The sequence below is a fragment of the Opisthorchis viverrini genome (genome assembly GCF_000715545.1).
Source record: "Opisthorchis viverrini unplaced genomic scaffold opera_v5_226, whole genome shotgun sequence".
Taxonomy (NCBI): Eukaryota; Metazoa; Platyhelminthes; class Trematoda; order Opisthorchiida; family Opisthorchiidae; genus Opisthorchis; species Opisthorchis viverrini.
In genome coordinates, this window is record NW_008751881.1 from 645,190 (window position 1) to 670,578 (window position 25,389).

At 40.2% G+C, this 25,389-nt stretch overlaps 1 protein-coding gene across 1 annotated transcript; it reads right to left on the minus strand.

Annotated features, from left to right (window-relative positions):
• Window positions 1-9,031: 9,031 nt before the first annotated feature.
• T265_14609 (hypothetical protein) lies at window positions 9,032-24,564 on the minus strand (the record flags this gene model as incomplete). The annotated part of the gene is made up of 6 exons (XM_009174393.1): window positions 9,032-9,121; window positions 9,171-9,268; window positions 14,595-14,792; window positions 18,195-18,292; window positions 20,157-20,224; window positions 24,493-24,564. Coding segments are annotated over 6 exons (624 nt in total), but the record flags the coding sequence as incomplete, so codon positions are not given.
• Between the last annotated feature and the right edge of the window lie 825 nt (window positions 24,565-25,389).

Sequence of the window (25,389 nt, forward strand, 5' to 3'; positions counted from 1 at the left end):
ATTAGGTAAATTAGCTCTGCTGCGCAACCAGATATGCCACAGATGTTTGTGAATATAATAGGTTTTTGTATTCCAAAAGCTTTCCTCAAAGCAGTGATGTCCCAAAAGGATGTCCACTTTTCCTTGTTTCGTCTAATTTATTTCCACTGATGAGGCAATGAAACAAACACAGGAAGGTCTCCAAAACTCTGGTGTTCGGATCTCTCTGAGAGAAACCCTTGTTGAACTGAAATATGCAGACAACATTATTTTCACTTTCGGCGGAGAGTATGAAGCAATAGCATTACTAGAAAAATTGGACAAGGGATCCATTCCTTCGGCGTGTGTTAACCCTCACGAAGTGCAAGGTCTGCTGCAGGATGTAAAGTCTTTGAATATGCTTCTGCAAATTCAAGAGGTGGTACTGGAGTTGTGGGACGCAAGCATTTCTCAGAAGTTGCTAGAGCTCTGATAATGGTGTGACGGGCGAGTGAACGCTCAAATCTCGAAGGCCAGGAATGTTTTTTTTTTTGGAAATTTTCGCCATTTCTGGTATCAAGGAGACATTTTGATGGATTTCAAATGTAATATAAATCAGACTACAGTAAGTGATGCTTTAATGTACAGCTGCGAGACTTTGGTACTTCCAGGAACTGAGACATTACTAGGTCTTTGTTCGTTGACCACCGGAGTCTCAAAACTGTAGCAGGTGTCTGAAACCATTGAATTCGGAATGAGGTAATCATAAGACGGTTTTTCGATGAGGCATGCGGTGCTTTGCTCAGCGAATCCATCCATCTAAGCTGGCTGGACAATGTTTTACGCATGCCCAGATCCCTACACAAGCGTTGTTTCCCGTATTTAGTTTGAATGGTGAAAACCTAGAAATGGGTGAAGTTTGACATGGCAGAAATGAATGGAAAACTCTGAGAAAACCTTGGTTGCTGTTTACCTTCAAGAATGCTCTGGATGTGATCCCCCCAGTGCTTGGATGGAACCACTGAACGGTATGGCGGCTGACCGATGTCAGTGGCCTTCCTGTTGCCAGTTTCTACTCAGGATGTTTGACTGAGTGCTGGAAGTGTAGGCACCCCAAATGTTTTGTTCTTGGCTAGATTCGGATTCCTTATCTGTTCCACTTTTATATTCTTCCTATTACAAGGGTTTACTTAAGTAACTTAACCTTGTTGTATGGCACTGAAACACCAGTATTCCCCTCTGGTGATGGTAACCATAGTATAGGCTGACATAGGACATCAAGCTTCCATCAATGGCTCACCCCCTGAATCCGACTTACGAGGCCTTTTGTTGGCCACTTTTAAGATCCTATCTTCTAGATTGCAAGTTGTGGACACATTCAATATAATGCGCAAAGCCGCTGTCTCAATATGTATGCAGATGCGTCTAGTGAATAACAGTTCATTTCTTACACTGTGACTGAGTTACGCAGCTTGAAGTTATGGTTTGCTACATTCGGACAAAAATCCGGTAAAATAATTCTCCCATGCTTTGATGAGTTTAATCTCAGAATCAGACGCACTACTGGCCTGGAATGATGGGATGTCAGAACGTCTAAACTGAAGCAGACCGGTTGTAGTGCGTCATCTAATGAGTTTTACTACTGGCCAACGTTTTCAAGCCAGCACCATATGATCTTAGAACAGCGAGAATCTTTTATTGTGTTTTGGAGTGTCTCATACCAATCATCTTTCCCGTAAGCAGCTGAAATGCTTTCAAACGGATGTCTAGTTCCGAAATAGACTAGCAGAATGCTCATACATCAAAGCATTTTTCTTCCATGCTATTTCAAGTTGATATATTTCTAAGCCACCATTCGTTTTTTCCTTTCAGATTTGAGAGTACCAATTCGATTCTTTATATTTTCAAAGGTTCTTTCACATTTTTATGGTTAAGGAATCTTTGCATTTAAGTCAAAAAATAAGGAAGTCAAAAAGTGCCATTTTGGTGATTACCAATTTCCGTGCACCGCTTAGAATTCATACTCTGTCTGGAAGAAGAATTCAAGGGAATATGTTCTGCGCAATCTTTTGGCCGGATTCGGGACACCATGTGGAATACGGCCACAGTCGTTCATAAAGGCAGAGAACGTTCTCGAAGAAAGTTCTAACTAGAAGCGTAAGATTATGTAGGACGGTTGAATGCAAAAATACATGCTTCGTAACAGAATTAGGAATCTGACTACCAGGACAGGGCTTGGAAATCAAACCTATTTACAGTGCTTGGATCGGTGAGAATAGAAATTCAGAATACATTATGTGGTCTGATTATGGATGAGTGCAATCCAAATACCCCGTGAACTTTGGGATAGTTGGACAGCTGGTGAGTACGATAAGCAAAACTTCTTTCATGTGTGAAAATATCACGGTGCGCATGAGACTACTCAAAATAATTCTGTTGGAAATGGACAAGTAAAACGCGTATAACTAATTTTCAATAAATCATCATGCGTGGCAGCTTTTATTATTTTATAGTAATAATATCTCGGCAATGTGATTAACCTCTTCCGTGCAAACCATTTCAACGACTACCAACGCTGCCCAGCTTGTGAACATGGGTTCGCCAGTGGTACCGAACCATCCAGGTTCCATAGGTTTGTTCTTCGATTTTCCCCATGGATGCGACCGCCTTTATAATGAGAAATTTTCTAGCCTAAGTATTGACCATCTTAGCTTCGAGGGTCTGTATTTTCGACTTCCTATGTGGTGCAAACAAATGGTTCTATTGAGAGATTTACCTGGTAACAAATGCGAACAATCATAGTAACATGGATTTTAAACAAGGTCCCAAAGTTGAACAACATGAATGGACTTGTGAACTGGTAATCAGATGGTAATCGGCTTGGACTATAGGGTAACTTGATGTCAAGTTTGGGGTGATGATCTTGCTCTCAAAGGCAGATGTGCAGATTTGTGATGAAGCAAGTGAGATCGTCGATGAACTTTGACAAAATTGTTGGCCTAAAATTCATGACTCTTGCTGGACTGTATATTTTTTATGGTTGTTCATTTGTTTAATTGTACGGTCATTTTAACCACACTCTCACATCTACTCGAAGTCGTTACCACATTATTAGTATTATTATATCTCGGATATGTTTATTAATCGATCACGGAAATTTTTATTTGTGTTTCCAGTCACTTGTAAATTTCTAGTTATGCGGCAGAAGGCACAAGTTTGTTATGAACCATAGGCTCAATTAGTGTGCCTCTCCCAGTATTTCTTGTAAAACGCTAATATCCTTTGGTATCCAGTTGACAAACTGTTTTTTCGTCATAGACAAATGAAATCACTTTGGGGACATCAGCCGCAGAGGATAAAAGTGATGGTTGACTGACCAAATCGAACCAACTGACAAAGTTGTCATAGGGATCGGATTACTTGGAAACAGCGTATAACTGGTAAATTAGTTTGATGAACAATGAAGTGTTTAAACGAATCCATGACTGAAGAGGAATCTGACGAAAGAGTCAGAACAGTGGTTGCATAGACTAGGTGAGTAAATGACAGTTAGTATTTGCTTTAAACAATCAGCTTTGAACAAAAATATCCCTTATTCACTCACATGTTATCACAATGGAGTAACTACTTCATAACAGCAAGGCTAAATTTAGCCTGCGCAGTATATGTGATCAACCCCACGAATTCCTGTTTATTTGTGAACATCACTACCACAAACCTCGGAAGAATAAACAGGTGTCTACATACTGAAACGATATTAAATATTACTGAAATGGTTTAAACTCAAAATATGCACACCAAAAACAAGTAGTTACATAGATACATATATAAACATACGTATATAGCGGTATATGCTTATATGTAAACATATAGTATTATATACTCATGTTTCTAACCACTTGACTTGCACACTGTTACAAGGTCTTCAAGAGTGCAGACCAACCGTGATGTAGTACAGCGAAAGTCACCTGATTGCTGTCCAAAATGCATCCTGTAGGGAACTTGATTTCAAACTATACCAAACTTTAATAAATTGAGGCTTAGTTTATCGCTTTCAAATTCACTTCTGACAATCTAAAATGATGTCACAAGTGAAGCGTAAAATTTAGTTTTACTGTAATGACAGTAAGGCCTTACTTACGTGGGTGAATTTCACCCTGCAAATTATATCTAGTTCTTAGGCAACTAAATGAACGCCAAGCAACAGTGAAAAACCTAAGTAAGGACGTACCTCCCAGCAATCAAGTGCCAGAGAAAACGGCCGAGGTGAGGTGCTCCGGCTCATCAAGACCTTCCCAGCTGCAAGATACAAAACAGCCCATAAATATCACTGCGCTAGCTCAGAGTAGCTGAATTTGTGACCAGCTTGTATCAATTGATTCTCACCATCCTTAAAAAAACTTCAGGTATCTTTCCAGGTCAATATATGTTGATAAAGGCCAACTTACAATTCTAACCATGCAAAACCATCCAGACCATGTAGCTTCATAATAGCTTAGAAAGTACAGGTTGAGATTTGTCATGGACAACCTTTCTTTTTCCGGACAAAATTTATGTTTTACTGTCAAAGTGAGTCTAAAATCAACGCAAACGTTTTGTTTTGTATAACTGTTTTCTCTGTTCTTTCTTTTTTACAAAAATTGCGCCTCAAAAAAGTAAGCCTCACTTACTCAAGTTCTCTCTGGGTGGATTTCTAACAGCATCAGCGAGGCATTATTTCCACAACTGTCTGACTAGTTCCCCAGATGAAGCAGAGTGTAATGCCCTGCAATAGCAAAACCTGTCCTTTGTCCGCGGAGAATCTGAGGCGTGATCAAGTTTGTAGGAATCTATTCCTCAAATCCCTTGCTTGAGCCGATGAATGTTTTTGTTAATACGTAGTGTGGTTATCTGCAACACTGGATCCAACACAGTAAATTTTTTGTGGCTTCGTTGTGTGGTGCTCATTTTAATCCATCTTTGATTTGAGTGAAGTTGTTTTCTATCCCAGTCCAAATTAAATCTAACAGAAAGACTGGCAGACCGAAACTCTGCACACAAGCATGCTCGAACTTACAGATTTGCCCCGCACAACTATCTATGAACCGTCTGAGCACGTAAAACAAAAAGTACACAAACTGATCATAGTGGTAGTACTAATTCTAGTTTCTTTCAAGTGAACTGCCTTAGCTCTGATCTATGCAAGACCTCAGAACACTGGCTGTGGTACTGTCTGTTACCTTTCTCCTTGAATCCTGCCTTACTTTTACATCAAGACTGTGTTATCTTGAAGAAACTGGGTTCCCGCCGAGTTTGGACACCAGTTTTACAGTGCAACTGCTGATGTTCGGCGACAGTACGAACCACCATACAGCAACGTGCGCATGTTCTGTTGTCTGGGTGCGCCTGAACATTTTATGATGGCCAGTGTTATCTTCTTACATGCAAATTCACTAGTATTGGTTTACTTTTAAAGTACGGTCATTTTTAGCACGCTAACTGTTAGTATGCGTGGTTAACTGCAACCATTTCCGCTGGTAGAACTTGAATTGGTATGATGTAAATATATGACTATTACCAAAATACTTACAGGTAGAGATGCACTCCGATGCGTTCAGGCATTTTCTTTCACTCAAATTTCTCAACTGCATGAGGAGAAATCATATAAGCATCAGCGCAACATAGTGATTGATGTGTTTTACTAAAAGTGCTGGGCTAGATCATTACGAGGCCTAAGATCAAAGTTGTCAGCTAATCACCGTTGACTGAATAAAATGTGGTGGTGCGGTGAGATGGGGTTATTTTCCATGGGGCTTTTATCCTAATAATTACGCTTACCTGTGGTAAAAAGCCGAGAAGCACTGTAAGCACTGTTTCATTCTTTTTGGGAATCATCAAAAGTGCGCATTTCACGAAACTACGGGGGGTTTTGAACTTGCGATCTCCCAACCAGTGCTTAAACTGTTAACCGCTTGGACACGAGTGGCTGACAAGAGATAGCAAGTCATACTGCTAATCAGCTGTTTGTAGCTTAACGGCCAGCTACTCGAGTAGTAGCTGGAATGTCGGGGAGTCAAAATCCCTTACAGTTTTGTAAGGTGTTCTCTGCTGATGCTTCCAACAAGGGTAAAGAGCTGTACAGTGCTTCTTAGCTTTTCGGCATAGATCAGCTCAACTGATAGGAAGAAATCCATATTGAGGAGCCGAGGACACAAAAAGAAAATTTAGACAGTCAAATTTGTCCTGATTGGAAATTCTGCCAACTACGAGGCTACAGCCTCCAAACAACAGATCATGCTCTCATCTGAAACACTCGCCTACAATCATAAAGTCGGGATTCCGAAACTTCCAGCTTTTCATTATGTAGTTTTCAACATCCTCCAGTTCTGCGCAGACGTGAATTAGATGATCATTGAAGGATTGAGTGCCTTTTTTGCAAAGCTCACCAAGATTATGATAAAGGATATGCAGTGGATCTTAATTCAAACTTGAATGTGATCCAGGTAATGAAGGACCATGAAATTTTAGTGAGAGAAGATTAGCGCTCTTGGCCTTGTCCAGATTAAGTCGCCCTGACTAATGAAAGCACTGAATGAACAAGGACTTGGAGTTTGGACCTGTTTGCACTCTTCGAAAGAAAGAAATTCTTTTCACCTTCTAGACCATAAGAACAATATGTTGTGATCTGTTATCGTTCTAAAAGTGTTCTTCAATGATTCTTAAGAAGAGGAAATTCAAAGCTGATTGATCCTTCTGATTTAAGCTGAGATAGTGATGTATGTTCATCTGTCTCTAATAAGTGTTAAAGACCTTGGAGCCGAACACAAACCATTGTTTTGTGACATTTCTCGAACTTATGTAATCTATTGGAAGAACGGAAGAATGCCAATGCGTAAAAAGGGGAAAAATGGGTTGGCTGTGTTTCGCACAGTATGGAATTTTGCAGCTTGCGGATAGTATAGTTGTCAAACGGTGGGGATTGTTGGATGTGACAAACAAACTCTATTGAATGAATCACAAAATGAGGTAACAAATTGATTCGTTGGGACTAACTGCAAATTGCTAGGCAAGGAAACATACATCTCCTTCAGAATTAACCCGGCGTCCAGAGAGCTGTCGACCCAAAGAACGTGGCGTTGATTGACTGATCTGTAAATGCAAAAGTTGTTGGTAAGTCTCAAATCGATCCAGACATAAACGTTCCTGCCAATATGATTGCCCTGCAACAAGTCACGTGTTTTACTTCATTCAATAATAAATATAGGTCATATCTCCGAACACATCAGTGATTAAATGACCGTAACTTTTGAGACGTAAGCATCAACGCCTGCAGCTGAGCGGCACAGGTAAAGTAAACCCGAAAAGCACCGTTGTTTGAGAAAAATCAAGAAAGTCCCGATTAAACCATGAAAAATTCTAATATTACACTTTTGGTCCCTGAATAGCCACTACATTCTCATCTTTCTCCCATTACAAGTAAAGGTAGAATTTGACTGATCGAAATGTGCACTGTCCAAACCGTTTGTCAATCCGGATGACTATACATAAAATTACTAAAAAAGATGGCCATTTTAAAACCAAAAAACAAAAACAGCGGAAGAATTCTGTTAATTTCCCCGGCGTATTAAAAGCTTTTCTGACACATTTGTAAAACAAAAAAGGACGAGAAATAAATGCAATGATTTTCTGGAACGATTAGATCACGTTCTTATTAAATATCAAAATATTTTCGATTACCTACCCTTTGTTTTTGTTGCGCTAACACCTCGTTTTATTAATGTGAGTTGACCATCAACAGCCTGATGAATGAGAGAATGGTACACGGAGCTACGGCCGAACATGTTTTTGTTTTACAAAATTTGGGACATTCGTTTGGAAACTATGGACCCCGTTTGCAAAGCTGTGGGATTTTTTGCAGAAGTGCAGACTTGTAATTATTATTTGAGGGACGTTCTGCAGACGAACCATGCAAAGCCGGTATTCGTTCATTGTCAAGGCCCTAGTGTATTACTTCATGAGCCCCGAATCGTTTCAGGAATACAATCCAGTAAAGTTTGACACATCGACTTTAATCAATAAGTGGCCGATAAGAAATGTGTTTGCCTTCAATGGATGATCAACCATCCTAAAGAATTCCAGCATGGATCTCAGGATAGAATGTTGCTTTCATAAATGATTACAATGTATGTGAACTAATTGCAGTCATTGTTAGATTATCTCCCATGTTCTCATTTTATCAATCAACCGCACCAAACCACCGAATTACATTTGGTGGCATAACATTCTCTCGGTCACAAATTCGCTAAACCTGATATCCAATGTTCCATGACCGTCTCGATTTATTGCTCTGAAAAGCCACTAAACCACATCCAACAACGTGAAACAGTGGTTTCCATTAAATGTTTTCCAACCTGGCGTTTTTATTATCCTCGATGTTTCGACACCGAACCCTACAACTCGTGTGAGCCACAGGATGGTAGAGTGGATGCAAATTAATCGTAATGCATCAGGATTTATTACATGCACGAACAGATTTGATCATGTAGAGTTTCCACGACTGCATAAACATGAAATATAACTCAGACAAAGGTGTCATTTGATTCAACATCTGCGTTGACTAAAACTGACAACAAATTGATGACAGCTTCACACTTGACAACCCTACGATGCGTGCGAGGTGGTTTGAGACGATTAAGGCTTTAATCGTTAGTTAAGGTATCAAAAATTGGCAAATAAACTCACTGCCCAACACATCCCTTCAATCGATGTCATCGCATGCAACTGCCGAGATTTCGCATACACCTCCCTTGGGTTGCGAGCTTCACAACTTGTATTACTTACCTGGACTGTAGGGTAGATATCACGTAAACGGGAATTTCGACAGTGAAAAATGAATCATACGACTTAGTATAGCAGAATCATCCACATGTCATGGGCCAAACACACTGGGACTAGCTATTGTTTTAAGGCAATGTAAACTAGAGCAAATAAGCACAGCAAAAGAAAGTCAAATAAGAAAGTATCAAAGGCATGCAGACGGATCCCATCGTTGGACATCTGCGAGGTCTACCAAAAGAAACATAGGTCTTACCGGAAATCGAAGGCATTGATTTCGTTCATGCAACTGTTTTTTTAATACAGTAATTTCATCCAGTAGTTGACGGATATAAATTGCACTCGAATCCTTCAAGAATATGCCAAAACTAGGTCATTTAGTTGAATTAAGACGTTACCATGTTCAGTTTGGGTTGGTTCACAATGAGTTTCGCTTGCTGGGCGTAACGTAGCGTGTTCAAGGTTTCTTGGTATTGTAAATAGCTGGGGGATAGTGCTAGATAAAAGAAGAAAATGTATATAAATAGTTGCGTGGATAGTAAAATCTTACGAGCGAATTACTTATGATAATGTACTAAATATCTACCACATCCACGTGGCAGGTAAAAATCTAGTGAAAATGCATCATTTTGTTGTCTTAATTTTGCATTCTGTAGTGCGCCAGCATCTCAAGTCTTTGATTACGGCGCACCTAACGTATACTGATCGATGAAAATTTAACTCTTCATTCATTATACTTGGATGCCTGTCCAAGCTTTTCAAATGACTCATACGGTTTTTGAAAACTGGAGCTCAAGGAAATGAGGAAAACCTGTCGTTTTAGTTTCTTACACATTGAATGAATTGACCAACTCCTCTGGGTTTCTTGAATCTGAAGACGCCAAAATGGCGTGTTTCCACACTACTTCGAGCGGTCTAGATAGGTAACTATGAATAAAAACCTCCCTTTCACACTTAAAACAAGAGCACTGAGTCGAAGAAGGGGAGAGATATTATTTTGAACGCGTACAATTTGAGAGCACGCCGTAACTATCGCTTCTTTGTGGTATCATAAATTTGGTAGATTGTCCTACATTTGCGAAGTATCTTTCGGAATAACTGGTAACATAGACGGCAAGAATGGCGTTGAAAAGTGCGAAGTGAGTAGCAGTCAGTGCCGAGAACAAAAGTGAATAGGTGATACTGTACGGCAAAAGCCAATCCCATTGCGCAGCCAATCCTTCCCAGACAGTGAAAGACTAACGCTCCCAAATCCTAAGAGGGATGCTAACATCAATTATTAGTTCCACGTCTTGCATGGTGACCATATCTATTGTGGTTACGCAAAAAGTATATTAGTAGATTTTGCTCCCGATCAAAGTTCTTCCAGAAAGATGCCGCTAGCAAATTAACAAATAAAGTGGCCAGTTGATAAAACGGAAAAGTGAAGTTTGTGAATGAGGTACGGTTTGATAATTTTTTTGAGTCGTGGTGGTTATTCGTTCTGAAAAAAATGGTTCTACTTTATGTCAAAAGTCTTCAACCAAATGGAGGAAGATGGAGCTATGCTGTGATGCTGCATAACTGAACATTGTTGAAACGTCCCATCCAATTGTGTTTGCCTTGTTGACTAGCCAATCGTGACCAAATAATATCGTATATGTTGGGTTCGGATCTTCCCACTGGTAAGCAAGACGTGCACTGGTTATCCACTTCTCAACAGAAATGACCTGAGCTATGCTGCTCACTTTCTAGAGTACTTTGCCTTCATCTGCAGCAAGCAACTGCGTTTGAAATATAAACATCTCATTATCTACAAAATTGCCTCTAAAGTTTAAAGCTCAATAAAACCTGTGAACTATAATGAGGCCACAGGTCACGCAGTCGGTAAACTACGACAACAGTTATTGTTAGGTTTTTGTTTTTTCATCATCTTAAAATGCGCATCAGTAATTTTTCGTGTAAAAACCCGATAGGAGACACAGAATTATACCTTAAATGATGGAGTAACCGCCAACGAAATTCAAATTTGGAGTGTGCATCAAGCCCCAAAATAAGCAGTACTTTTTGCCGCGCAAATATGGCAGCGGGAAGTTTAATTGAAGAGCACCATAAACGAGCGATTCATTTGGGTCCCCCGTGAAAACAGAATTGGTAGGCAAAGGAGAAAGACAGTTCCTAAAGACTGACTCTGAAAACTGATTGGTGTACAAATTACTTTGACACCCTTAGGCAGCCATAGCTATAAGATTTCTATGCGCTTAGAGAAGTACCACTTGGACTTGGCACAAGGAGACCGAGTACATGAGTCCTACATAAGTTTCCTTTTTATGCCAACTGTCTGCTCTCTGGTTTGCCAGTGATTTATGCATGGAAGATATTAGCACTTACACAGACCAAAACAAAGCACATGACCGCATTAGTGAGAAGTGGGATGTGTTTGTGAAGTGAAGCAAGCATCCGCTTTCTTCTCAGTTATCAGCTTGCCCGCATTTAACCATAACACAGTCCCATCGTTCTTCGAATGCAGCTTGCTTTACGTTTAGTTTATAATCGGTCACCATGATGCCATTTCTGACTCATTTTTATCAACGTAATGTCGATTGCTTTTTCATGTATTTTCAATCTCTTATCCTGACTGCTTTAACTCATTAGTTCGACCCTTACTTATTGGAATTTTGCAAGTATCCAGCTCTGATTTTCTAGTCAAATGCCACATTACAAGAATAACTGCTGATGTACGATCATAATACGCAAGTCGCCTCACATCCTGACCTTGACTGCTTTCTATTTGTAACGAAGCCGGAATATCTGGATTATGAAATTCTGCTAACCACAGGGCAATTGTTTGCCTAACTAGTCTATTACAGCCGAATTACTATTCAAGCGACTGAATGTGATTTAGAAAACGCCCACTGGGACTCATTCTTGACATAGACTAGAGCAGTTAAATCAACCATTGTTCCACCCATATTTCATGCTGTTCTCCCGATTGGCTGAATTTTGCGCGGGCAATTTGGTCGTACTATATGTCGTGTTTGTTTGTCAACCGCAACAACCATTAATACAATTTCATGCCAACAGTGAAAAATAACTTAGACATTTAGTGTCTTTACTGTCTTTTATTTGCTAGACAAGTACTGACCACCATATTAGGAATTGTCACAGTTTATTCAGTTCGGCAGCCATCCTTCGGATTTGCAGGACTGAGGTTGTCCTATTATTTTGGTCCCTAAAGGTTGTTTCTGTTTCCTAAATTATCTAATCACAAGTCTTACAGACTATTGTACAAATGTTTTTCCTTACGTTGGATGATTCTTTCCAGAAGGAGTGACATTAGTATGTCTCAAGAAAAAGAACGTGGATTAGAATGGCTCTTTCCTGGTCCACTTTTCAGGGTAGGGTTTGTCCAGTGTTCGCCAGATGAGAGTACACACCAGACTTTAGTGACTCCAGGAATCGAAGATTGTTGAATCCTGCTAATCCCAGCTGGGGATTATGTGCAGACGGCCCAGATACATCTTGTCAACCGCCTGCGAGCACACGTATACTGTACTGTAGGACCAGGGGATGACCTATGAACGCCCTTACAACGTCGTTCAAAGGAACTTACCACTTTTGGCAATGAACTTGATTAGGCCTTTCAGGCCAAAAGTTGGCTTATGCGACCAGTATTCGTTAATATGTAGACATTTTCTGAGTGAAATTTCTACGTACAATTCATCTGCTGATCATCAAAGCAAATTATACAAAACTCCACAACTATTGGGTCCACAGATTACCTTCATGGCATCAGACCTACTGGTGATTCCAGATAGTCCCACAATTCGGTGTCGCAAAATTATCTGTGCTAATCGTATTTTATCTGTGGTTTCTAACTGTTTCTGTAGAGAGCATTCAAACGTTTGGAAGCGGAATATTCACACATCAGTGAATCCGACTTTAGCTTGTATTTATTTAGTCTTCGCGAAACGCCTATCTGCTGGACATTTTGTAATTATCTTGGGCGGACAGTGAAACTGGTGTTTCGAGGAGCAGCGTAAAATAAAATGCTCAACTTGATCACAAGTCAGCATTAAGCTGACGACGTTTAAAGTGCAACCACTTTTTGCTTGACTACTGCATTCGGCCACCCTTTCTACAGGAAGGTAGTGTGTAATCAAATGAACGTATCTGTTTTGGTGAGAACAACAGTTTAAATTGTGCTTTCAAATGGAGTCGAAATAATCGAAGTTTAACTTAAGGATCAGAGTTTGGCATGCAGGCTGTAGGAGTAAGACACTGTCCATCTTAAAATAGCAGTGATCAAATTTTACGTAACGTCAAAGGCAACTGAATTCTTCAATTGAGATTTCATCCTGGAAAGGAAGTCTGTCTACGCTGAAAAGCCCATAAGCACTGTAAGGCCGTTTCATCCTTCCTAGGAACAATCAGCAGTGTGCATTCTACAAGACTCCGTTTAAATGTGGTTTAATCGGTTGCTCTTAGCCAAACCACAAGTCGCGGATTGGGGACTTCATGGAGTTTCTGTTGAGCTGTGCACTGCTAGTGGTTCCAAATAAGGATGAAACAGAAGTACAGGGCTTCTTGGTTTTTCATTATAGAATGACTTCACTTACAGAACGAAATCTTAATTAGAAATGACAAAACCTCCTAGCACTTCCATGAGCTGGATCATCAGTGAACCTTTCTGAAAGTATTTCAGATCGCTTTAATTGATTTTGTGCGTATAATTCCACAACCTCTCCACTCTGTAATGTGAATATAAAAAAAACGTTACTTTTAAGTTCCATGGAATCTAGGCTTGAAGAGTTTTCGTGCATTAATTGTTTGTAACTTCATCTTTTGCGCTTTGGAGTTTATCACTGAATATTCCATATACCTCTACCTAAGTTACCCGATGGGTCAATTGGCATGAGCTTAGCTAAGCTTTAACACAGGAAAATTACAGTTAGCCAAACCGTCCTTGAGTTTTTTTCAACACATTGTACCAGAATGCATTTACTGTTTGAGGCTGGGAACTCGCTTAACAGAACTTTTGTCAACGGGCTAGTCAATAAGTGGCTAATTTGTGTCGGGGTGTCTGCTTGCAGGAAAGCAACAAGATGTGCCATAACGACGTCCATACGGTCTTCTGCTGCAACTGGCCTGGATGGACAGTTACCACCTATTTGCTGATGGCTCGGGGGGATTAGGGAATTTTTAGTGAGTGGAATCCATCTGTGCCAAAATCCTGCACTGCACAGTTGTTTCTTCCTTATCGGAAACCGTCAGCAGTGCGAATCTCACAAATCTCCTGAGTAGATTCCTCGGATGATTGAATAGCAGTACATAACGACAGACACACACAAACACTTGTTTGCAGCCCACGCAAATATTTGCCCTCCTGGCCGCATATATCATTGATGGAAGTACTTCTGTTAAGATGAGTAATCGGGTTTCGGCAAATTTAATTTTAGCCTCCAGAAAGCGAGTCTAAAAGGGAAAACCACTCATCATGACAGAATATATGGACTCAGCTAGCATCAAAATTGGATCATGACGAGTGATTTCCAGGTCATTTGTTCAAAGTTTGTGATAAAATCCAAAAGCTCAAGTTCAAGGTCTCTGTCCGTAATTATGTGTGGTTCACCCGTATAAATATTGTGCTGAAAAGTCGCTTAAAAGTTCGGAAGTAGTGAGTAACGAATAAGTGGTACACGATTCATTAGAAAGATTCGGAACTCCGTCTTATCCACTCTGCTGTAATAAATAAACGAATATAAATAAATGGAATGAAACAAATAAGTAGCTACAAATAAATAACCGAAAGATTACACAGTAAAAGTACTTTGTTGACGTACTTGCTATCATGGTGGTTCGTGCGTTCCCACCCAGAGAGTCACTAAGAAGCCATGTAAGTTTTGAATTTCGATAGGGGATATGGACCGATGAAGAACTGTGAAGTCCCGATTGACGTGAACTTCGAGTGCTGTTGACTGTGGAATGACTGCTATTGGTAATCACATCCGCATCAGGATTGTCCTTCTGTGACTTGTCAGCTGGTAAGCAAGTATGGACAGGAAAAACTCATTAGGTGTGCCTCACTCGGCATTAACTAAGACAAGGCCTACACAGTAGCATAGCACTACACAACTAGGTACTTTTAATGTCAGCTGGCTTGGTAAACAGGCGTTTACAACAAAAATACCAAGCCCAGAAAAACTGGTCAGTATTTACTTTACCTGAGCAGCCAAACTCTTATTTTTTTTATCCGAAAAGAAAACGCAATGTAGCCGCAGGTGTTTTCTCTTAGTGGCATTATTGCTAATCGTTGCTATGCCTAATAAAAATCGTGACCTAGTTCGAACAGCACCACATATCTTGTGTAGCTATTTTTTAACATCACTGTAAGGAAATTCGGAGTCAACAGCCTTGCTGTTCAACAAATATCTTTACAACTATCTACAAGATCATTCCACCAGTTATGGAGCTGATGATCAATGTAACCTTGCTTCGCCAATCGACGTAATCTTTTACATCAGGAGAGCCAAAAGCTCTTCAACCTACGAAAGCATTTCAAAGAGATAATCCCTTTCTGTTTCTTTTCACTTGAATGATCAGATAACTAATTTATCGGTTCTTGTTACTCTGGTAAGTGTGCTGCAGACGTAGTGAGACTACTAAGAACCTACAATGGTGAACATATCAGGCTGAGCGAAAGTGTCCCGCGAACATTCCCCTTTGTGCAGCATCCCATAAGACTATTTTGCTTTCTCCCCAAACCAGATGAGGGAAGCGAAGATACTCGCTGTCGATCATGCCGAGAAAGTCTGTCTTCCAAGACTGATGGACATAGAGTGCCTTTATGTAAAGCCTGTTCAATAACCCAAGCCTATCTTCCCATATACGAACAAGTGGCAACTAAAATCTATAGGGTTGCCCTATTTGCTCCCAACTCACTTGGCAACTAAAATCTATAGTTGCTCACCAACTCACTGCACCATCATTCGTTTTTTTCGTGGTTTTGTGCCACTCTGCACTGAAATTACTGTTATGGTCTTTTTGATAGACGTACGCTCAGGTTCTTGAAGCATGTGCATAGCTGTCTCTAAATGAAATGATTCGCCAGGTTTATCCAGAACACTGGTTAAAATGCTTTTTAATTTCAGTGGATGTTTAGCTTTTCTGTTTGTATGCAGATAAATGCAGTACTTGTTAAATCACTGTTCAGCCAGCTGTTTCTATGGGCCAATTATTTTAATCCGGGGAATTGAAGTAGACATGTACTGGAACTATCTACAACTTAAAGACATTACACTACTTCGTTCAATACACAGGGTAGTGTTTCAAATAAACTATGCAGTGATGTGGCCGTTCGTTTTGGTACTGTTGTGGTTGACTGCGAATCCCGAATCCATAACCTTAGCGCTAGTAAGCGACTCAACCAACAAGAACACAATGGATTTATTAGGAACAAGCGAGAAATTTTGACCTCGCATTAGAACCGTCCGCTCGGCGTTGAGTGTTCCGTTCTCATCGCTTCCAGGACACGCACAATCAGTAAGGCAACATCGGTCGCCGCCTAGTGGCTGATTTAACCTTCATTCGACACTTCTTTTCAGACCCAGAGACTCAGAGGAGTCGGCACTTCCAAGTAAGTTTTAAATAGGTCGGGATTGTACATTGAAATCCAAACATCCTGTCAAGTTCAACGCCGTATAGATTTTTAGACAATAAACATTGTAGTTGGCTTGTTTTCTGAGCTGGGCAATTGGATTGCAAATAAATTGCCCAGCTCAGAGAACAAGTCAACGACCATCTACGCTAACTGAGCTACCGACATTTTCCTCTAATAAACATTGTCCCACGTGTGTATAAGCGCATAGCTGGCTTTCGATTGAATTGTTCGTTTGAATGGTCAGCCTTAGTGATTGTCTGTTTGAGCCGCGAATAGAGATCGCCTGCTGGCTTAAAGTTGTTTTCCCGTTGCTACGCTGTCTTGTCTTGTCAGCCGACAAGTTCTACCGTCGGTCGGTTGAGTATGGGCTTGCCACTGGAATTTGCAATCCGCTACTCGCAACAATGCATCAAAACGCACTGATGATATCACCTTGTTTAAGGTCAAATGCTTCACAACAACAGCGTTATGGTTTGCAACTGTTTTAATCATCAATCCCACAAATTGATTCTTCAGGTTCCTCTCCTTCACGCGTCTTCACTTCGGCTAAAGAAGCTATTTCAGGTATACAATAACCGCACACATGTGTAACTCAGATTTATTCAAGGACATTACACCATTATTTCGTCTTTAACAGGATCTATACAGATGAGACCTTTATGGCCCGAAACTCCTGGAATAACTTCTATCAAGTTCCAACAAATATTTAATTATCGGAATTTATTAAGTAATCATCTTTGCGTTACGGGCAAATGAAATCGCCACCACCCGAAGAGTTCCAAAGATTTTCTTGCCAAGCATTCGATTCCGTAAAATAAATTTGTGGCTAAAGAATCTCCCTGACGTTACCGTATTTTATGCTGACACCTTTCATGTTGCAGTTGAACGATCGAACTAAGTCATTAACGTTGAGCAAGGTATATTTGACATTTATCCCCAAACAGTAAACAGAAAATTCTCTGAACAGAGTTCCCAGTTTGAGACAATGTGTAAGTTTCTCTCTGACGAAGGTGTTGACAAGGAATAACCCTGCGTTTAAAAATTTCTTATTCAAGAGAGGAGTTACCTTTCTACTTTTCCAATCTCTACGTACAGAATGTTGTACTTCAGAACATTTTCACGTTCATCACACCAGTCATCGTCCCCGTAAGGCCTAACGTAGCTTAAAAACACTAGCAGTTTATTCCAAAAACGATACTCCCAAAAAATAAGCATGATTTCTCCGCTGAGTGATTTAAGATTAGTCGGAGACAGCTAAGTTGAAGCTTGGAATCCTGTGACGTGAGTGCACGCAAGCTTGATGAAACAACTACGAGAGGCTCAAAGACCGGCCAGCGCCGGTCTACTACTGACTAAATGGAGCAGCAAAGCACTAGTGTTAAACATCGATTATATGTTGTTAATTACGATGAATGCTTATTAAAGGATAAATATGAACTCAGAAACCCTGACGTATTTTTGAAACCTGTATATTTTGAACACCATGTACCCAGTAATCTCTACCTGACAGGCTGTTTGTCATTGCACTCATATGGCGTACAGTGCACACTGCAGCGAGCAGCGGGGGACTTCAAATCCTGTAGGACAATATCTGCTCAAATGACTTTCTTCGTCCAAACCCACGATGCGGCTCAAATATCAACTTAAATAATAAATGAAATGTCGCGCACTTATGAATCGCTGCCGAACAAGCAGACACTGACTGACAAATCAATGAAGACGGCTATCATACTTCATACAAAAAGAGACGCCAAGACTACAATTTGTTAGAAAAGTCTCTCACCAAGTCGTGAAATGACAGTGCTCAAAGAAGACAAGGACAAGTTGATTTTCCGTCCTTCGTCGAATCGTTGGAAATTGGAGGTTCTGTGGGCCTTTTCACTGAAAGGGAAATAACATGCTTTATAATATTAAGGTAGGTTTTGTGGTAGATAATGTTCGAACCCAAAGGCAAACACCGCCTGCATCGCAGTCCTGATAACTAACAGGACCGCTGAGACTTCAGTTAGCTCGCTTTTAGGATGCATTTCCACGTGCGAATTTGTTCAAGTACAGCTTTTATTATTTTGGTTGAATTTTCTTTAACAATTTAAAAGTCGCAAGAAGTGGGATCCTCCATAACGAGCCGGAGGCCGTTGGCTGGGTTCGGTGACCGTGAGTTGGTTTTCTTCAAATGTTTCGGACAAAGACGATCAGATACTGAATCAATCGGGTTTGTGAAGAAAACCTTTCTTCATTTCATCTAATTTTCTTGATTTCGGGCGATCGACCGGCAAGGTTTCAATCGGTCAGAAGCACTGATAATTCACATGGTACTCTTGACTATCGTCAGAAGGCATGCTTTAGTACTGTGAGAGATGCGTCGTGATATTCGAATAGGATTACATAAAGTGACTAGTGTACGATGAAAAATCACCAAGCCTCATCTGGACTGTACTTATGATTGTGAAATGTCAGGGGAATCCATTAAGTTCACTGACCCAATTTAGTAGTAGTCCCATTGACAGAGGTGACCTTGTAATGCGGTACACCAGTTATTTATAGCAAGGCTAACACCAGGCACAACGCCTTAGTAGTAGATAACTTCCTCGATATTTTTATAACCTGGTAGTTGCCTACTAAAATACGGATTGCCGTTACAAGTAATATGACCAAAAGGCTCGACTGATGGCCTGTTCTCGTTTTTTCGTGCCAAAGAAAGCCAAAGAAAGCCTTTCAAATGGGGAACACAAAGCTTTATTTCGGTGTTAGCTTTATTTGAGAGGCCTGATTACGCCAAGATGCGTAATCTGTGAAATGACTAGCAATCGAACAGCGCTAAATATTTATGTGGTGTATTTGTCTTAGTCCGGCAGGAATAAGCATAAGTCATCCGGTAATCTTTAACCTTTTTGTTTCTTCATCTTTATCATACACTGTGAGGACTTCATTTCGTACAAACTCGCACGCCGAAAAACTAAGTGAAGTAAAATGCAAAAACACACAGAGCTGGTTGTGTCGTTTAGATGCGAATACATTCTTTTTTTCGCCGGTCAGTAAACTGAGGTTGTCTCAAAGTAGGAGGAAAATATCTGAATTACTCTAAAACTGTCCTGATTTTCTTCCCGTGTCACTATACTGCTTAGTTACTCGTAAACTACGCAACTACTCCATTAGAATTTGTCTATCTAATCAGCTTGTCTGATTTTATCTTTCACCTGATTTTTCATGCTGAATCCATACATAAAAAGCTGCCGCTTAGGTTTGCTGACTTAGTGAACATTTGATACTACGAGTTTGTTATACAACGTCCACACATAACACCAAATGAATAGCCGTCGAGTTTTGGTGAAAATATAAATTCACCAGAAACAGAAAATTATTGGTCTTTTCCCTCACATGACTGATTCTTAGTGCTAATTTACCTTTAAGCTGGACGTTAGGGCCTCGTTCAGATTTTGTCCTTTCTGGACAATGGCCAAGTTCGATGAGCTACCAACCTTCTCTTCTGTTGTTATCCACTCTGCATGTATCTCTTCAAAGAATAGTAACCGTGGTTGTCATAAATACCATAAATACCATACTCGAACTTCATATTTCATTCGGATTTCCTCAGTGATTACCAATATTGTCCTATATCACACAAAAAACTAGGCCTGATAATTCTTCCGTGGTAACAGTAAACTACACGAATGAATGCTTGTTTTGATTTCATCGACAAATGGCAACCATTTTCAAAGACGAATTGCCCCTACCCAAAACTCACCTTCCAGCTAGATCGATCAAACTCAGTTTGCTTGTAAAATCTTTCTGATAATTTGCTTCTGAAGTAGTCTGTTTTGAAGGAAATGTGAAACAAATTTGACATCATATTTGGCACAGAAATTTTACGGTAACCCAAATAATCATAAAAGCACGATGTCGGTAAGGCTCTTTTGAATGGTCTATTCGTCTTTCTTATATATATTTAAGGTTATATAATATTCCCAGAACACCAGAGAACGTAGCAAAAACTGCCTAGTTCAATGTCTTATTTTGAAGAAAGCATCTCTATTGTAATAAATGGGTTTATGGACAGATGTAATGTTTGATGGAAATAAAATTTTAGATACATTTTACCCTGTGTCATTCAGTTATGTAGGATGTCCACATGCACTGTCGAGAGTAAGTAGAACCATAAACCAGTCTTTTGGTGCGGACTACTCATTGGCCATTGGTATAACGCAGTTAGTGAAACGTGATTTAAAGCTAACGACGGTGGTTCCTGTCTTTATGTAGCTTGAGAGTGTAACGGCCAGTGAAGTTATCTACCTGCGGTAATATCGACCTGTCTTTGGCCACCTTGTAACCCAGGGATGGTTAGTGTCAACCCCTTTGGAGACAAGTCACTGACGATGGATAGATGGAAGAGTTACTTTCCTTCGATGAGTTGTCAACGGGCCTGAGGATTCTTCAGCAGCAAAGATACTGGCATCAACAGCTTGTCCATATATATTTTTACTGTGAGAATGTGCAGTGGCGCAGCGCTAATCGTAGACATTGATGCTAAACGACGCGCTGAGAGCATCATGCAGGTTGGCAATCTCAAACATTATACTTCCTCGCAAAAGCCTTTAGCTGAATCAGTAGACTGGAACTTGTGACAGGCTGTTTTCAGTTGTTATGTGAATGGGGGCTCAAGGCTTCGTGCTGCCCATTGACCAATGAGACGATCGAAAAATGACTGAGCAGCGGACTGCTAATAGCAGACTTCATTAACTTTTAGTGAACAGCCTAATCATTAATTGCTTTTATATATCCGTTCACAGCTATTACGAAGAACAAAACTGTTGCCACTCGGTCTATGATTGTTTTAGGAGATATAATGCTGTTCTGCCAGACTTGAGAATGAAAAATTCTGCGAAAAATTCGTGCTGAAACCTCGCATATTTCATTGCTTACTGAAATTTTTCAAAATTAACATAGCAAATAATTGGCAGTGGCAATGTGATCCGACTGGTATGCAACGTTTATCAACTTGCTCCTCTTTTCCCCATGTTCGAATACTTGGGATACCGATGTCAAAAGCGGCCAAAACCGGTATTGAAAGTTAACGTTCCTGAACTATTTTGGTACGCAAATCACCTCACTCTCCTTTCCTCCTCATACCTCTCGACGAGATGTGTTAGTGCAAATTATTTTAAACGGCCACAAGTTAGACAAGAATTATGTGACTACTTGCTAAACGTTCCAAGTAGTAACCAACGTGTAGTGGCGAAAGCAAAGCCTTTCCAAGAGAAGTATAATTGTGTCGTCGGACGCACGCATATACGGTGTACATATTTCCTAGTTTTACACTGAAGTTAACCTTGCTTCTACCGTCATTTAAGAACTTGTTCTTTGTTATTGTGTAATGGATTTGACTTTTTGCATCAGATTTGCTGCATGAACGAGCTTGAATCAGAGACAATGTCACGCGGAGTGACACAGAGTTACTGCGGTATTCGCTACGAATAACTGGTTCATTTCGATAGCCTTTACGTTCAATATTCGCTTAGTCCTTATAACTAGTGACCTTTATGACGTTTTAAGAAGGTTATATTTCTTGATAGCTATGGAAAATACAACCTTAGTTTGGCAACGGAATATTCCCATCTATTCTCAGGACTTATATCAACAATTAGTATAGACTGAAGGATCAAGATCGGTCGCTTTAGAAAGGCCCACCGATAGACACAATTAATCATGGAAATTTCATATCCCTAGTTGACTGCAACAATAAGCCACTTGTTGGGGGTGACGCCGACCAGTAGGTATGGATTACATTTCAGAGATAGGCAATGGCAACAAATCTCCACTAGCCTTCATAATGCCTTTGAGCAAGAGTAGGACTGCTACTCAGTGGTCTGCGCGGTTTGGCTTATGTGTGGAGTACAGCGGGAACAACCAGGATGATAGTCAGTCCTTCATAAGTGTTCGTGCGCCGTGTGATACTGTGGTTAGGGTGTCAATTTTTAGACCTGGTGCTAATCATGAGAAAACGCACGTTATCTTGAATATCCCTTATTAAATATTTCCACTTTGCAGCTGGTAATGAATAGAAATTGCGTATGTTAACCTTGTCGGATAAAGGCCGAACAATCACCTTTATTTATTAGTCCTAACGTTAGTGACGTACAGAAAATGATCCGACATCATGGATATCGTCCCAAGTGGAATATGCAGCAAACTCCGTGCAGTATATTCACAAAAACAAGATTCATCTGAGATTCCGTTGCTTTTAACATTAAAACCAGTTTCATCTGAAAATGATTACGATCCAAGTTTCTTTAGACCTAGGAGAATGTTGAGAGCCAAACTTACCAGACACCACACCGGGGCTTGTAAACTCTGGTCGAAGACTCGTACTAGAGTCAAGTGTGAGAATAACGTCATTAATCGAATCGTCTATATATGAAAGGGCCATTACTTGATAAGAGTAGGTCCTTTTCATAACACGTTTCAGAGTGTATGGCTCCTTTCAAGGGAGCACATATACTAAGAGAGTAGGATACTCTCCAATCCAAGTTGCTTTTAATGCTCAACTTAACGACCAACTGTTTGATCTCAGTTGTTCATCTACTGCCGTGTTGTCCTTTGGAAAAATGTCGAATTCTAGCCTCCAGTGAGAGATAAATCCATCAACGAGATCTTCGTACATGCTGCTGACTCAAACCCCCTACCTACACTGACACTCACCCCAGCCAGCCTCACGTCGCATCGCTCTGTTTTTCCTTTAGTGATGCTGTCACAGCCACGGATATCTATATTTTATGTAGGCAACTAAAGATAGCTTTTCGCTAAATTTATCAACTCGCTGTGCCTTTTGAAAGAAGCAAAAATACTTCCCGGATTCAATTATTTTCTCTCTTGAAATGTGAAACAGTGACACGCGATCTAATCTGAAGCATTTCAGAAAACAGTATTTAGACGACAGGTTTGCAAGGATGTCAGATCTTTAGACCAAATCATTAATAGATTCAATAGTGTGCTTTCTAAAATCACCTTCACGTAAGATTCCGGAAAGGGAAAGGTACTTGTCTTTTTGTTTTTTGTTGGATGAATGCCTGGAAAAGTCTATCATAAGTCTTCCCAGGTGTATGCTTACACTTCTAGCATACGGAATAACTTAGTCAGAGGTGAACAAATGCGCTTGGACTATTTACACGTGCACATTAATCGGTTTCCACGGTTCGTGTTCACCGTTATTTTTATACTCCCATTGGGCAAGGATCTTGGAGCTGTCATAACGAGGCGCTCCTCACAATCCACTTGCATAGAAAGCACTGCTACCGTCAAAAAAGAATTATACACTCAGATACAACTTCGGAGTGATGACGTCAAGAACCAAATAGGTCATTCTCGATGCAGTGCGTTGCAGCCCACCTTTCCCACAGCTAGCCCAGATTGTGTGTAAAAAATATAAGGGTTACAACTTCCGCTCGTCAAAACTGTCATTCTAAAATTTTCTATGTTATACTGTGTACACAAATGAGAGTGAAAATCTGGAAGCCCGTATTAAGTAAGACGAAGTATCACTTGTCCGTATATCACTTGTGTGGCCTCAGCTTCTGGGATATTTTTGCACTTAGATAAATGCCAAATTATTCCGTTTTGGAGACCCAGTTTTTGACTGTGAACCAAGAAGATGGGTAGCCGCTTATTAAAGCCCTATGCTATTCGTGGGCTGAGCAGAGGCTGTGAAATGAAATCTGGATGCACCTTACATTCTGTTCCGGGCCAACTGACCGCTAAATTAAATTTTTCCAACCTCTAGCGTATAATGCAATGACAGCCTAATAAACTGCCACAAACTCAAAGCCTAGGTAACCCTCCCAGAGAGCGTGCCTCAGTAATTTACCAGGACTGAGGTCAGCAGAGTCAAAATACATTTTTTGCCTCGTTCTCAAGACTCTCTACTTGTTTTTGGATTTCCTATTGGAAGATGTTTCAAAAAGTTCGCCTGCCGCGGGAATATGATTGTTCTGGAAGCTGGTAATTCAGTTCTTTAAAGAAATGTGACAAAGCAACTATAAAATTGGACATTGTGGGCAGCTTTCATTACTTTCCAATTTGTTACTCACCTCGTGATAGTAAATCGTGCATATAACGTGGCTTCGGCTACTTCGCAAATGAACTTCGTTTTCGGCTGTTTTTCTGAAAAAAATATATCAAAATGATAACCAAAGGTTGATTGACAGAAAACACCTGGCCTTCATATATGTTTCATTCTAAATGTTTATATAAAAGGATTTTTAAGCAGCAGTAGGAAGTTATCGTTTTTTGTACAAACAGTAGAAAAAATAGGAATAGCTTAGTTCTCACTTCGTAAAGTTACCATAAGAGGTCTTTAATTTCTCAGTTTCAGCTAGTCTGATTAGATGGCCGGGACTAGCTTCAGTACTTTTGAAAATGTGGGTTATGGCTCCCTGAAGCTATGCGTCAAGTAACCACTTTAGGTGGCTCTCTATACTCGATGGTTAATTCACGCACTTTGATTATCGCCGCCACGAATTTCGATGTCGCCTGGTCGAAACTAGTGATTGTTGTTGAAGGTGTGCCTAATACCTCTGAGAATTAAATTTGGATAAACCACTGTAGATCTTTTGAACGTTCATAGCTTGTGGTGAACGCTTCTGATGAAAGACCCCTTTATATAAATTTGGTCTCAGCGGTCCTTCGATACTGGGAGCACACTTTGTACGTGCGTACAAGTACGATTTTATTTTTACTCTTGTGACATGTCAAACAACACAGCGCAGCAGCTGAGCCCGTCGGACACACTATTTTGGTTGGTCCGAAGCAACTGAAATTCCAAGTTAGGAAATTAATTCATATTGAAAACAAAATGCCTGAATAGTCCTCGAAAAAAAACAATTAAGAGTGGGAAAAAATTACGCATCCGGTTTTCGTCCTTTGCCCCTACAACAACCTTCCATCTTGTGTGCTTTCTTGTAGAGTGAACTCCGATACAAGCCATA